Here is a 15604-nt window from a genome sequence, read left to right as displayed (position 1 = left end):
AACGAGTGGCAGTGAAGTGAATATAGTACAGACAAGTTGGACGTAGCTTATATTGGGTGAAGCACGGTAAATCGTTGTGCCTATTCTCCCTCTCTCTTTCTTTTTCGTTTTTCGATTTGTGTGATTGTCGATTTCCAACACATACTAGCTTTAAAATTTTTATTAGAAGTAAAGCCTACTAAAAATATTTATCGATTTCCTCTTCTTCCAAAGACTTGAATATCAACTAGAGGTTCCCTATATCATCACCATAAAAAAGGTACAAACAATTCTATTAAAAATTTTAAACAATCAGTTATGTAATTTCATTCTCAAATCCTAGCTAAATCCCTAAATATAAGTACTAAATTGACTATATGGTGCCAATATAAGTACCTAACATACCCAAAACGAAAATGTATAATTAAAATTAATTAATTAAACTTTTGGGTCATGAGTTTACATTAATGTCCAAATAAGAAAATTCAAATGAGTGGGTAGCACAAAATCTACTGTATTCCTAAACTGTGAAAGTTCTCAACAATTTGAATTGATGGGAAGAGGAAAAATAATATTTGAAATATTTCCTAAAATTTTTAAGAATAATGAGATGATGATACTTCGAAATGAATGAGAGATGAGGAAGGAATGGAAAACTTGTAAAAAAATTCAAAGAAAGTAATGTCTGATGGGTTAACAAAAAGAGACCCTACAAAAATTCAGGTATTTTGTGAGAGTTATATTTGTAAATAATGGCGGTCTTTAATCCCCACAAAAAATATTTGTGACGTTCCCCATAAATCCTGGTATTGCACGTGTCACAACACATTTTGTGGCATTTCCGTGTGCAACCACTATTTGTCGAGGGTATTTTCTCGATGTTCCAGCCCGCCGTTGCAATTTATATTGTTGAAAGTTAGATATCTCTGCTCTATTTATAAGAAGCTGAATGTTGTTTTTTGTTAACTGATATTTTTGTCAAGCAATTGTATGCATTTGTTGCATTAATGCTTGCTCGCAGTTATTTTTAAACTTGATCGGCTAAGCTCATTTGTCTATGTATGTTGCATTGCCTTTCAAGCAGAAAAATTGGAGCAACGAGCTTAAATTCTAACAGTTCCAGATCACATATCATTTTCACTTGTCATTGAGTCTTTGTATAAGGTATTGCTAAATTTTATAATTCTACCCAACATGCCTAGAATTTATGTACGGAAACTATTTTTTTTCAAAGATTGAAGGCAGGACAATATTGTTAATTTTCTCTATTAGTTTCATTGCTAAATATGATTGACATCAACTGATGCTGCAGGTGGCAAAGGGTTTTAGTAGTTCAAAAACTAGCAGAACCAGCCTTATTGATCTTGCTGGACTGGACTGGGGATAAAGTTGAAGATGGAGGAAGCCAATGTCTAAAGCAAAGCATACACATAAACAAGTCATTATCTCAGCTTGGGAAAATTACTTCTTAGTGCTTACATATATTTTCTATAGCCTGATTGGATGGTTTTTTCAGTTATGTAGATTGTAACGTAAAACTAATCCATTACTCTTCTTATTTTACTGTGTCAAACTGTTGTCACATGCCTAGATAGTTCCATATTACTGTAATTTGTTTTTCTTTGAGAAGAACTATCCGGCTAATTGTTAATTAGTTGCTTCTGTCACTAGTTAATGACCAACTTTATGACCATGACTGTTTTCTTTTACTTTTATATTTCATTGGTGTAGGACTGCAGGCATTTGGTAGATGCTCTGACTAAGGAATTTCAGTCAGGAAAAGATGAAGAAATTCCACACAGTAACTCCTATTTAACACATTTACTACACGAATCACATGGTGGAATTTCCTCTCATTAATATGTTTTATCTTCCTAGATAACAAGTATTTACCTGGATCCAAGAGCATAACTTGTTTATCTGTATAATGTAGTAGGTGACTATTTTTGAGTTCTAGAGATAAAGACTTGAAGAAGGGTATTCTAATATATTATAGAATTGTAAATCATATGTACAAAAGGGTTCTCTATTTATAGAGAATACAAGACCTAGAATACTTGACCTAATGGGCTAAGCCCAATACAACAAATAACAAATAAATAAATAATAATAATATTTACAACACTCCCCCTCAAGCTGAAGAATAGATATTTATCATTCCCAGCTTACTAGTAAGTTCTTGAAATCTGTCTGAAGGAAGCCCCTTTGTCAATAGATCAGCTAATTGACGCTCAGTGGGAATGTATGGAGTGGTAATCAACCCGCTATCAAGTTTCTCTTTGATGAAATGGCGGTCAACCTCAATATGTTTAGTCCGATCATGTTGAACTGGATTATGAGCTATACAAATAGTGGGCTTATTATCACATAGCAGCTTCATAGGTCCCTCACATTTTATTTTGAGATCATCAAGTACAATTTTCAGCCACTGTAACTCACAAATGCCTAGAGCCATAACTCGAAATTCAGCTTCTGCACTTGATCTAGCAACCACATCTTGTTTCTTACTTCTCCACGTCACCAAGTTACCGCAAAGAAATATGCAATAACCAGTGGTAGAACGACGGTCAGTCACGGATCCAGCATAATCAGCATCTGTGTAGACTTCTAAAGATAGATTGCCATCACGTCAGAATAACAATCCTTTACCAGGAGTACCTTTAACATACTGAAGAATTCTCTCTACTGCCTGCATGTGTTTTTCCTTTGGATCGTGCATAAACTGACTGACAACACTAACAGCATAAGCTAGGTTTGGTCTAGTATGGGCCAGATATATCAATTTCTCAACTAGCCGTTGATATTGTCCTTTATCAACTGGAGAACTTTCTTCTTCATAGCCCATCTTGTGATTCTGCTCAATAGGAGTATTAGAGGGTTTACACCCGAGCTTTCCTGCTTCTTTGAGAAGATCAAGAACATATTTCCTCTAGCTGATAAAAATTCCTTTACTTGAATGAGCTACTTCTATCCCTAGGAAATATCTCAGTTTCCCAAGGTCTTTGACTTCAAACTCAGAGGCAAGCCGTGTTTGCAGATCTGTCTCACCACAAAATCATCACTTGTGATAATAATATCATCAACATATACAAGGAGCACAGTAAGCTTCCCATTTTGGGAGTGCTTGAAGAAAAGAGTGTGATCTCCTTGACTCTGTCTGTATCCTAAGGTCATCATAACCTTAGTAAACCTTCCAAACCAAGCACGAGGTGACTGCCTCAATCCATACAAGGCCTTTTTTAATCTACAAACTTTATTTCCCCCCTTCACAGAATCAAAACCAGGCGGGATTTCCATGTAGACTTCTTCTAACTCACCATTGAGGAAAGCATTTTTCACATCAAATTGATTTATATCCCAATTGTAATGGGCAGCAAGGGATAACAAGATTCTCACCGTATTCATCTTTGAAACTGGAGCAAAGGTTTCTTCATAATCAATGCCATAGGTTTAAGTGTAACCTTTGGCAACTAATCGAGCCTTGTATCTCTCAAGAGTGCCATCAGAATTATATTTCAGGGCATAAACTCATCTGCATCCTACTGCTTTCTTTTCGTTGGGTCTATCAATAACCTCCCATGTTTTATTTCTCTCCAACGCATTCATCTCCTCTTGCATGGCTTGAGCCCAATTCCCATCTTTCAAAGCTTCATGTACTGATTTTGGGATTGAAGTAGAATCTAGTGCCGAAACAAAGCTTTTGTGCTGCACAGAAAGATTAGTAGAGGAAACAAAATGGGAGATAGGGTATTGAGTACAAGAGGGACAGGAGGAACAAGATTTCTTGGAACAAGTTCTTTTTCCTTTTCTTAGGGCAATAGGTAAGTCATCAGAAGCAGAAGCAATGGGTAAGTCGTTAAAGATATCAGAAGAAATAGACAAATCATGAGAGGCAATAATATTAGAATCAGAAACAGGAGATTTAGAAGAAACAGGAGATTCAGGACTTACCAGTGGTTCAGACGATTGAGGTTGCTGGTGAGACAGTATGGGTTGTTTCCTCCTCTGATATACCAATTCAGGTGTCAAAATTTTCCATATCTCAGGTGTATTTGAAGGTTCTGACACACCAGGAGCAGACACACTAGGAAGAGAGAAGACTGATCCAGACTCAGAGAAGGAATGGGACGAGTCTTCTGAAGAACTGTTCTCTCCTTGACGATGAAGACCCAGGAAATAAGATTCAGATTCTTGAAAGGTGACATCCATAGAAACAAAATTTTTCGACTTGGTGGATGATAACACTTGTACCCTTTTTTATAAGGGGTATAACCAAGGAAGACACACTTAAGAGCCCTAGGATCCAACTTACTCTGATTGCTTCTCCCCAATAAGAACTAGGAACAGATGTCTGGAAAAGTAGTGCTCTAGAAACTTCAAGGAGGTGACGATGTTTCCTTTCAGCAACCCCGTTTTGTTTAGGGGTATCAACACATGTGAGCTCATGAATCATACCTCTGTCTGAAATGAATTGTGACAGGCGTTGGTTGACGTATTCAGTACCATTATCAGATCTTAGTCTTTTAATACCCTTACCAAACTGAGTCTCAACCATGTGATGAAACCGAATAAATATCTCTGGTACTTCAGACTTGTCTTTCATCAAGTATATCCATGTTACCCGAGTACAATCGTCAATATAAGAAACAAACCACCTTGCACCTGAAACACTGTGCACTTTAGAAGGGCCCCAAACATCAGAATGGATAAGAGAAAAAGGTTCCCTGCTTTTAATAGTGCTAGAAGGAAATGACACTCGATGGTGTTTTGCAAATTCACAAACATCACAATGAAAGGTCTCAACCGACTTATTGAGAAACAGAGAAGGGAACATAGACTTCAAAAGACTAAATAGTAGATGCCCCAGACGCTTGTTATGGAGCCAAATCATAGACTCTACAGTAGAAGGATGACGTGTCATTAATAACTGATTTTTGCTAGCATGGTCTGGAAGGAGATGATACAACCCATCCTGTTCATTAGCAACTCCAATTGTCTTCTTCGTGGTAAGATCCTGAATAACACAATTTGAAGGAAAAAATGTGATAGAACAATTCAAATCAGTTTTAAGTTTTTGAGTGGAGATAAGATTAGTAGAAAGCTGAGGAACATAAAGAACATTTTTAAGAAACAATGAAAGTTGAATTTGAATGTTACCAGAACCAATAATTGATTTATGGGATCCATCAGCTACGGATATAGTATGACTACCAACAGTAGGATGATAAGAACAAAACAACTCAGTACGACAAGCCATATGATCAGTTGCACCAGAATCCAAAATCCATGAGGTTATAAAATTAGTGCAAGAAGCAAGAAGAGATATAGAACGTGTGCTCTTACCAGATAAGATCAAAGAACTGTCATTCTCGATCATTCTACAATAAAAAAGTTAACAACCACCGATAAAATCAACCAAACAGATTATCAAATGAAGTCTGATCAGTGAAACAATCACAGATCCAGACAGAGAACAAGGAGACGAGAAGAATGGCGGTGGTCCGAGGCCAAAATAAGGTGTCACGCGCCTCCACGCGCCAGTGGAGGTGGATGCGCATGGGCTTCACGCGCTGGAACTTGGGCGGCGCGTGGACTGTCCTCTCCGGCTGAAATTTTTGCACGGTGGTCGTCCGGCAAGCGCGCACCTGTCTGTGGGTGGTCGCGGTTGAAAAATCACCGGAAGGTGGTCCAGACGCGATGACAGATCTGTTTGGAGGTGTTTGGGCTGTGTAATCGGTGTTCGCGGCTGTTTGGAGGTGTTTGGGCTGTGTAATCGGTTTTCGAGGGTGTAATCGAAGAAAGATAACAGTGAACAGTAGTTCTCTTGGTCCAAAAGGTCCCCAGAAAAAAAAATTGGTGGCGGCTGATGGCAGCAAGAGGCAAAGGGATCAGGGTTTTTTTTTACTCTAAAGGCAAATAGGCGCGGAAGCAGAACCCTCAGATCGAGAGCTCTGATACCAATTTGAAAAAGAGTATTCTAATATATTATAGAATTGCAAATCATATGTACAAAAGGGTTCTCTATTTATAGAGAATACAAGACCTAGAATACTTGACCTAATGGGCTAAGCCCAATACAACAAATAACAAATAAATAAATAATAATATTTACAAGATAAAGGTTCCATTTGTTGATTGCAGGAGTAACGGTGAAACACTATGCACACTCAGATTTGGAGAGCGAGTAAGGTCCATTAGAAATGAGCTAGTTATTAATGAAGTAAAGGGGGCTGACTTAATTTGAGTGATAAAATCTGGCACTTGGAGTTATTGGAAATAGTTTTTGAAGGATTAAACTAATGCAAATCTTTAAATTACAATGTGGTTTCTTTAGTTTAGGAAAAAATAGAGCAAAATCATGTTTTGTACTTCGTATGATTGTTTATGCATTCCACATGATTGGTCTAATCCTGTTCCGTAACAATTTTAGTTTAATGCCATTAGTACGAAATGACAGCTCTCTCTTTTATGTTGTTAAAACAGTACCATTGTCATGTAACATTGGTGCTTTGATTTATAAGTGTCATAATACGTTTATGATCAGTACTAATTTGGACCTTTAAAACATAAAGGATTTGGAGGGAAAAGAAGGGGGGAACAGTTTATAATATAAAACAAAAAAACTGGGAATCTTATTGTTCAGTTGAATAATTTTCTGAAAGTTTTCAACAAATTTCTCAAATCTTCCAAGACATTAACATAAAATCGAAAGGCAAAAAGAAATTGCATGAAACTTTTGTTTTCTTATTCTGAAATGAAAATGCTTATGTCCAAAAAAAAAAAAAAAAAGTCTATTATTCCAGTAAAATAAATTGTTATAACATGTTGCATATATTATACATCACAAACTGTAACTTTCACATGTCAAATAATGCAATTCCAGATATACTCTTTATTTTGGGAGTAAGTTGCCAAATCTGAAGCAAAAAGGGACAATGCTGCCATTCTGAAGGGAAACATGCAGAATCTACGTTTCAAACCACGGGAAGCTCGGTACCTATCAAGTGAGAACATAGTATAGAGCATTACAGTGGTAAGACTATTGATAAAAAACAAATTGCAACTAAATAGCTCTTGAGGGACCACAACAATATCTTATAATTCCTTATTGCTGATCAAACATTTTTTGTCCATAATTTCTAATTTCTAATGAGTCTTGCAGAATAAAAAATAAAAAATAAATCATATATCAAAAGAAAATGAAAAAGGCAGACAAACTGGAGAAAATATTGAGTTAGATAAAGATGCATATTTTTTATGACTAACAGTAAACATAAGTAACAATATCATTATGCAGTAACGAGGAAGAAAAAGGCACACCTAAAAGTAAGACGCTTTAATATTTTCAACTCCTTGAGTGCTGCATAATGTGGGTTTTGTTTCCTTCTTCTTGAGTGTAGATAGTAATCCTGATAAGGGGCACATGCTTGAGGATCGGGTGCTCTTGTCCTCCATCATCAACAATGCTCTGATTGAATTCAGCTGGCATATTATCCACATCAAGAACTTCAAGTTTCTCTAAGTATTGGATGCCAGAGGGCACTGTCTTGAGTTCAGGGATACTATTTAACTGGAACTTCTTCAGAGAAGGCAATGCTCCTTTGTCGATAAAGATGGAATTCAACTTGAGTAAAGAATCAAGGCATAGTTCCTTTAGTTTCTTAAACCCTTCATTTTGAAAATGCAAACTTTGACCTTCATATGCAGTCATGCCGATATAGAGGAACAACAAATTTGGCACATTTTGTAGTGATTTCATTGGATCATCGGTTAACATGTATTACAACTTGAATCCATGGAAAAAATACAAACAGAAAAACTGCATTGATATTTTAGTTTACTGATATTTATATCAGTAAGCGTACAGAGAAGTAAGAATGAAAGCTATTAGTTAGGTACTAACAAACCTACTAACAAAAAACTGATCTAAGCTAACAAACTAACAAAAAAATAACTGCTCAGATAAACAGAGTCAGTTAATACATTACAGCTGGATTAAATTAAAAAATTAACCGTAACACCCCCCCCTCAAGTTGGGAGGTGGATATCAACAAGTCCCAACTTGCCAACAAGAAACTTGAAAGGAGAAGGCTTCAAAGGTTTAGTAAGAGCATCAGCAAGCTGAACAGCAGAAGGTATGGGAAGTAAGCGAACCAAACCAGTTTGAATCTTTTCTCGGACCAAATGACAGTCGAGTTCGATATGTTTGGTGCGTTCGTGGAATGTTGGGTTGTGAGCAATATGGATGGCGGACTGGTTATCACAATAAAGACATGAAGCATCAGAGGGAGCTAAATGCAAATCACGTAACAAATAATGAAGCCACTGCATTTCACACGTGACTGCAGCTAAGGCCCGATACTCAGCCTCACATGATGATCGAGAAATGGTAGTCTGTTTCTTGGATTTCCAGGAAACTAACGAAGAACCCAAGAAAACACAATAGCCGGTGATGGAACGTCGTGTGTCAACACAAGCAGCCCAGTCGGCATCAGAAAAACCAGTAGGGACGAGATCGTTATCAGCTGCAAAGAATAAACCCTTGCCAGGAGAATTCTTCAGATATCGAACAACCCGAAGTGCAGCATGCATATTAGTGTCCATGGGATTGGACAGAAATTGGCTCAGCTGCTGAACGGCATAGCTGATGTCAGGACGAGTGTTAGTGAGGTACAGAAGTCGGCCCACTAAGCGTCTATAACTCAAAGGATCATGAAAGGGAGAACCTTGTTCCTTCTGCAACTTAAGAGAGGAATCCATGGGTGTGGAAACAGCTTTGGCACCTAGTAAACCAGAATCAGCCATGATTTCAACAGCATATTTACGCTGATTCATAACGATGCCCTTCGAAGAACGACAAATTTCAAACCCAAGAAAAAAACGCAAAGCTCCAAGATCTTTAATCTTGAACTGAGCATCTAGTTGAGCCTTAACATAGGAAATCTCTTTGAAATCATTACCAGTAAGAACAACATCATCCACGTACACCAGTAAGGCAGTAAACAGAACACCATTTGACTTGATGAACAAAGAGTGATCAGAAGGAGATTGAGTATAACCAAAAGACAACAAAGCAGATGTGAGTTTAGCGTACCATTGTCGACTAGCTTGTCGGAGGCCATAGAGTGATTTCTGTAGTTTGCACACCTTAGAGGATTTAACCGAATCAAGGAATCCAGGAGGAAGGGACATGTAAACCTCCTCATTGAGTTCACCATGCAGAAATGCATTATTGACATCAAGCTGTTCTAAGTGCCACCCTTTGGCAACAGCGACAGAAAGAAGAACTTTAATGGTAGTCATTTTAGCTACAGGGGAGAAAGTATCAAAGAAATCAACTCCCTCTAACTGAGTGAACCCCTTTGCAACAAGGCGAGCTTTATGACGTTCGATGGAACCATCGGCTTTGCGTTTTATCTTGAAAACCCATTTACAACCAATGGGTCTCTTATTAGTAGGAAGATCCACTACTGTCCAGGTGTTATTTTTAGCAAGGGCATCGAGCTCCACTTGCATAGCCTCGCGCCAACAAGCATGCTTGGCAGCTTCTGAGTAGGAAGAGGGTTCTACATCAGTACTGATGGTGAGGCAATAAGATGTATAAGGAAGGGAACATCGGGCAAAGGATAAGACAGAAGAAAGAGGGTGGGAAGTGGATGAGATAGGTGAAGGTGATTGAGTGTGGGAATAGTTGCAATAAAAATCTTGGAGATAATGTGGTTGCTGACGCTGCCTGGTGGAATGTCGTATAGGTAGTGTATCTGTTTGTGAGGTAATGGCAGGGAGTGGTCCATGCGAAACAGCTAAGGGTGGGGTTGGAATTACTTGTGGATTTGTTGGAGGATTTGTTAATGGGTTGGATGGGTACAACAGGTCGAAAAAGTCAATGGGTTGGTGTGTAATAGGATGTGCTATATCATTGGTATGGTGTAAAGGTGTATGGGTCTGTGATTGAAAAGGAAATGTCATTTCATAAAAGCTAACATTGCGTGAAACAACAATTTCTCTAGACATGAGGTCTAAGACAATGTACCCTTTGGTTCCCTCTTTATAACCCAGAAAGACTCCTTTACGTGCTCTTGAGGAGAACTTGGATCTATGAGCAGTCAAAGTACTAGCATAGCACAAGCAACCGAAAATCTTTAGATGAGAAAATGTGGGAACACAACCATGTAAAACTTCATACGGTGTTTTATTAGCCAGCAGGGGAGTGCACAGTCTATTTATGATATGGACAGCGTGGGATATGCAATAGGACCAGAGATTTAATGGAAGATTTGCTTGGAAGAGTAGAGCACGTGCCACATTTAAAATGTGCTGGTGCTTTCGCTCAGTGACACCATTTTGCTGTGGTGTTTCTACACATGTTCTCTGATGTAGTATGCCCTTTTGTGAGTAAAAAGCAGGCATGATAAATTCTTTGCCATTGTCCGAACGTATAATTTGAACACGCTGTTCAAATTGGTTCTCAATCATGTTAATGAAAGACTGCAAATGGCCACGAGTTTCTCCCTTTGAATTCATCAACACAGTCCAAGTAAACCTCGAAAAATCATCAACTATGGTTAAAAAATAACGATGATTATGAATAGAAGAAATTGCAAACGGTCCCCAAATGTCAACATGCAATAAAGCAAAATTACGAGCAGATTGACTAACACTGCAAGAATAGGGTAAACGTCTTTGATGTGCAAATTGGCATACATCACAAGCATCACTATGACTACTATCAATATAGGGAAAACTCCTATGCATATGTTTTAAAACGTTTTGGGAAGCATGGCCCAAACGAAAGTGCCACAATACATGGGCTGGAAATACATCCTTATTTCTATATTCTGCACTATTACAGTAAACAAGTGAATTTTTCTTTTCACTGTCTCTTTTATTCAAGTCTTCACCATCATTTGATCTCTCAGCCTTCATGACAAAAAGACCATTGTACCTCTCAGCTGTACCAATCATCTGCTGAGTAGGCACCTGTTTTATCCAACAACCAGATGCATGAAAATCGAGTACACAATTGACTGAATTAAGTAACTGGTTCACAGATATCAAATTGACAGAAAAATCTGGAACATACAGTACACTATCCAACTTAAGAAGTGAGGAAACAAAGATACTTCCAGATTGTCTGGCATAGACTCTTGAACCATTGGGAAGTGTAATGGCAATTGGTTTAATCGATTTCATATTAATAAACTGATCTCTATCATATGAAATATGGTCCGTGGCACCAGTATCCAGGATCCATAGCAAAGATTTCTTACCAGTGTTGTTGGCATCAACTGTCAAGGCTGTGTTGGTGGTTTGAACTACGTTCGAGGAATGTACATTATCCTCACTGGAATTGTGATGTTCAAGAATTCCAAGAAATCGCTGATATTGGTCCTGTGTGAGCATAACCCCTGGGTTCTGATCTACATTGAGTTCCTCATTGAAGTCTTGCACAACAGCATTTGCTGATCGTGGATTCACTCGTACTTTGTATCCAGGAGGATAGCCATATTTCTCAAAACATGTATCCACTGTGTGATTGACTTTTCCACAATGTGTACATAATTTCGTGTTGCGTCCTCTTCCTGGACCATTGTTGCGTCCTCTTCCTCTTTGTGAGAAAGAACCTCGAACTGGAGCTCGATTTGAAATGAAGACTCTTGACTCAGCAAGCAAGTCTACTTGTGAATTCGAGTTTATCTGGCGTTCTTGCTGAGAAACAAGTGCAAAAACCTTATTCAGATCTGGTAGAGGCTCCATGAGCATGATTTGTGAACGAACCTGAATGAACCGGTCGTTGAGTCCCTTCAAGAGACGTATAACTTGGATCCTTTCTCTTGATGCACGTACTTCAACCATTGCACCACAAGAACATGCAGGAACACATCTGCATACTGGTAATGGTTGGAGAGTCTCCAACTCATCCCATAGTGACTTCAGTTCAGTAAAATAGTCTGAAACTGAACGATCTCCTTGTTGCAAACGAAAAACGTCTTCAAGAATCTCTGCAATTCTGAAGACACTAGACTGAGCAAAACGCTGCTTCAGATCGTTCCAGACATCTGAAGCATGTTCCATCCACATGACTGAATTGATGATTGAATCTCCAATCGAACGATGAATCCAAGAGAGGACCATGTTGTTGCAGCGTTTCCATATCGGATAAAGAATATCAGTGGCTTCTGGTGCATTGATTGAGCCATCTACAAAGCAAAGTTTATTTTTGGAAACTAAAGCCATACTCATGGCTCTACTCCAAGTATGATAGTTCCTTCCATTCAGCAGGGAAGAAACTAAAGCCAAAGATGGTGATTCACTTGGATGTAGGAAGTATAAATGTGATGGATTCGTGAGATATTCTGGAAGAGAGTTCTGGTTTTGATTTGCCATTGCGAATGATATCTTACAGCAACAAGAACAGTGAGAAAGTGCAAGAAGATAGTGAGAAAAGGCAAGAAAGTGGCGAGAAAAAATACCAGAGCTCTCTTCAGAGCTCTGATACCATATTACAACTTGAATCCATGGAAAAAATACAAACAGAAAAACTGCATTGATATTTTAGTTTACTGATATTTATATCAGTAAGCGTACAGAGAAGTAAGAATGAAAGCTATTAGTTAGGTACTAACAAACCTACTAACAAAAAACTGATCTAAGCTAACAAACTAACAAAAAAATAACTGCTCAGATAAACAGAGTCAGTTAATACATTACAGCTGGATTAAATTAAAAAATTAACCGTAACAACATGGAGGCCTTCAAGGAAAATTTAACAAGATTTTGAAGATCTGGAACCTTATTTAAAATGACATCTAAGCGAAGCATCCGAAGCATAGGAGGTGGGGATGAAATAAAATACAAATCAATGACTTCATTTCCTTTAATAATTAGTTTCTGCAAGTATTGCATCTTACTTATTGAGGAACATATGGCGCTTCCGTGTTCTTTCATAACATCAGTCAAGCTCAATTCCCTTAACTGTCTCAATTTTCCCAACTCTCTAATTAGCTTTTCCCCATCTTCATCCATTCCTGCATCACGGAGTGTTTGTAGGGATGTCATGAGTCCAATACAATCCTTCAATTGAATTATAGATGTCGGAAAACTCAGAAGAAGATGTCGTAGCTTTTTAAGCTTGCTAATCTCCCTTGGCAATTCACGGAGATATGTACCCCTTATATCCAAGGTCTCCAGGTTCTGAAGCTTACCGATGGATTTTGGAAGATTGAGTAAAATTGCATACCTGAAGCTTAAATACTTTAAGTGGATTTAATCCCCCAAATTCTTAACAATACGATCAATTGTTGCATCTTCATGATAGACTCCCGCATCTTCAAAATCAAGTACCTTCAATGGCTTGGAATTCGTAAAGAGAATCTTCACAAAGTCTTCAGATAAATCTTCACGTATAAAAACAAACAAGGATCGAACGTCTGAGCTTTCAATACTTCTCATTAAACTATCAGCTCTGCTTGATATTGATAGACGCCTAACTATCCCACTTAAGTCAGACTCACCATCTTCACTAATAAAGTGACAAAAACTCAAATCCTTACACTTTCTAAGGATCATGTCGCGCAATAGGTCATGAATGCGACAACTCCTAATTTTACCATCCATGGTTAATGAAGAGACTTGCACCAAACTTCTATTAACCAACTCTGTTAAATATTCTTTTGCAACTTCTTCCAAAGTTTTTCTCCCTTCTTGTTTGATAAATCCCTCAGCTACCCATTGCCGAATCAATCTTTTTGATTTAACTTCATGGTCTTCTGGATATATTCCAAAATACAAGAAACATTCTTTGAGATAGTAAGGCAAATCATGATAACTAAAAGCTAAAATCTTTGTTATAGCATCTAAATGGGAATTCTTATGCAATTCTAAACTTAGATTTTGACTAAAAAATTCCCATTCAAATGCATCTCTACCTTTGGTAGATAAAAGGCCACCAATGGCCACAATTGCTAGTGGCAAACCCTCACATTTTTTAACAATTTCGGAAGATATACCCATAAGGTTTTGTGGACAACATCCGTTCAAATCATATCTGAATGCCTTCCTACAGAACAACTCAAAGGATTTCTCATGAGTTAATGGTTGTAGCTCATGCACTTCAACAAAAGAAGTTTTTTTACAACAACTTGCAACACGCATGTCTCTAGTTGTGATAAATATCCTGCTTCCGTTTTCATCATCAATTAAAGCAAATTCAATTTCATCCCAGAAATGTTCATTCCATACATCATCAAAGAGGACAACGTATCTCTTTTGCTGCAAGTAGCTTCTTACTTCCTTTATCAATGAGTCTCGATTCATTGTAGCAATATCAGCAGGAGGAACCTCCTTCTTTTCTTTGCAAAATTGTTGCAACATGTCCCTCAACAATCCATCCACGGTGTACGACTGAGATACTGTGACCCATGCATGGCAATTGAAGTACCCAATCACTTCTTTGTTATCAAAAACTTTCTTGGCAAGAGTAGTTTTCCCTTGCCCTCCCATTCCTATCAAAGAGATGACAGTGCGCTTCGCTCTTCCCTTTACCAACCAACCAATCAATTCAGCTTTAGGGACTTCAAAGCCCACAACATCAGCTTCCTCAATGTAAAAAGGAAGCATTTGAAGGTTATGCAATGTGACGTCTCGGTTTCTGCTAGAAGTGGCTGGTGCCTGTTCCAAAGAAGATTGGATTAGGAAGCCATCTCTTTCACTTCTTTCCTTGATTTCACGAACTTGTAATTTAATACCCTTAATCTTAAATGCTATTTGAAGACGAAGGGTCATAGTTTGGATGAAGACAGCAGGCTCACATGGTAAGACTACACAACCAGGATCAGAAGGCTGTTGTTCCTCACAGGAAGTATATTCATCAATGACATCTTCTATGCGAAAAACTGCTTTCTCACCAACTTAACCGCTGTTTTGATTCCTTCCTGTGTTTTATCATCTTCAACTTCTGCCTTTCTATCTGCATCATTGATGAAGGCTTCAAAGCTTTGTAGTTCATTTTGAATGTCAGCAATTTCTTTTGGGACGCCCCTGATCATGTTTACTGCTCCCATTATTCGTGGAAATAGATAATCACGAGCAAATGGCCACACCTCATCGAACATTTTTGTCTAGCTCCGATTTTTGCTATATAATGGTGAGAGCAAAACTTTGTGAGAGGAAAACTTTGTCATTCAAAATAATTTATAATGAGTTTAGAGTTTTAGTTTTCCTTGGTCATTTTTTAATAATTATTGAGCAAGTGGGATTTAGATAATTTATAATTATGAGTGCACAATGTCATTCATAACATGGTTGTTAAAATCTTAATTTATCGTTACGATTTTATATTTTTAAGATTCTTTTCATTAAAATAATTTTATCAATATTCCAAACGGTTATATATTTTATGATCTTTTACGATTTTTTTATATTAAGATTTTATGTTTTACGATTTTTTAATTTCTTTCTAATTTTATTTAAAATCTCGATTTTCAGAACATTTTACCTGGCATATTCTGCTTTCATAGACAGCTTCGGCGGCCGTGTGATGTCTGAAACGAAGAGTTAGTCTTGGTTTTAATGAAAAAATATGACAATTTTTATTTATATTTATTGAGATTAGTGTTTTTCTGTC

General features: G+C 37.6%; 1 protein-coding gene across 1 annotated transcript; it reads right to left on the bottom strand.

The window, feature by feature from the left end:
• Positions 1-13245: 13245 nt before the first annotated feature.
• LOC133292954 (disease resistance protein RPM1-like) lies at positions 13246-14763 on the bottom strand. The gene has a single exon (XM_061491447.1). The coding sequence runs from the start codon at positions 14761-14763 to the stop codon at positions 13246-13248; it is 1518 nt and encodes a 505-aa protein (XP_061347431.1).
• Positions 14764-15604: the final 841 nt, after the last annotated feature.

This window comes from Gastrolobium bilobum, unplaced genomic scaffold (assembly GCF_033153095.1).
Source record: "Gastrolobium bilobum isolate Gb01-03AN ecotype WA unplaced genomic scaffold, APGP_CSIRO_Gbil_v1 utg50490, whole genome shotgun sequence".
Classification (NCBI taxonomy): domain Eukaryota; kingdom Viridiplantae; phylum Streptophyta; class Magnoliopsida; order Fabales; family Fabaceae; genus Gastrolobium; species Gastrolobium bilobum.
Note: the sequence above shows the minus strand (reverse complement) of the source record. Positions and strands in the feature narration are given on the sequence as shown.

Coding starts and splice junctions, on each gene's coding strand:
- LOC133292954 (XM_061491447.1), bottom strand. CDS start 14,763: ATGACCCTTCGTCTTCAAATAGCATTTAAGATTAAGGGTATTAAATTA.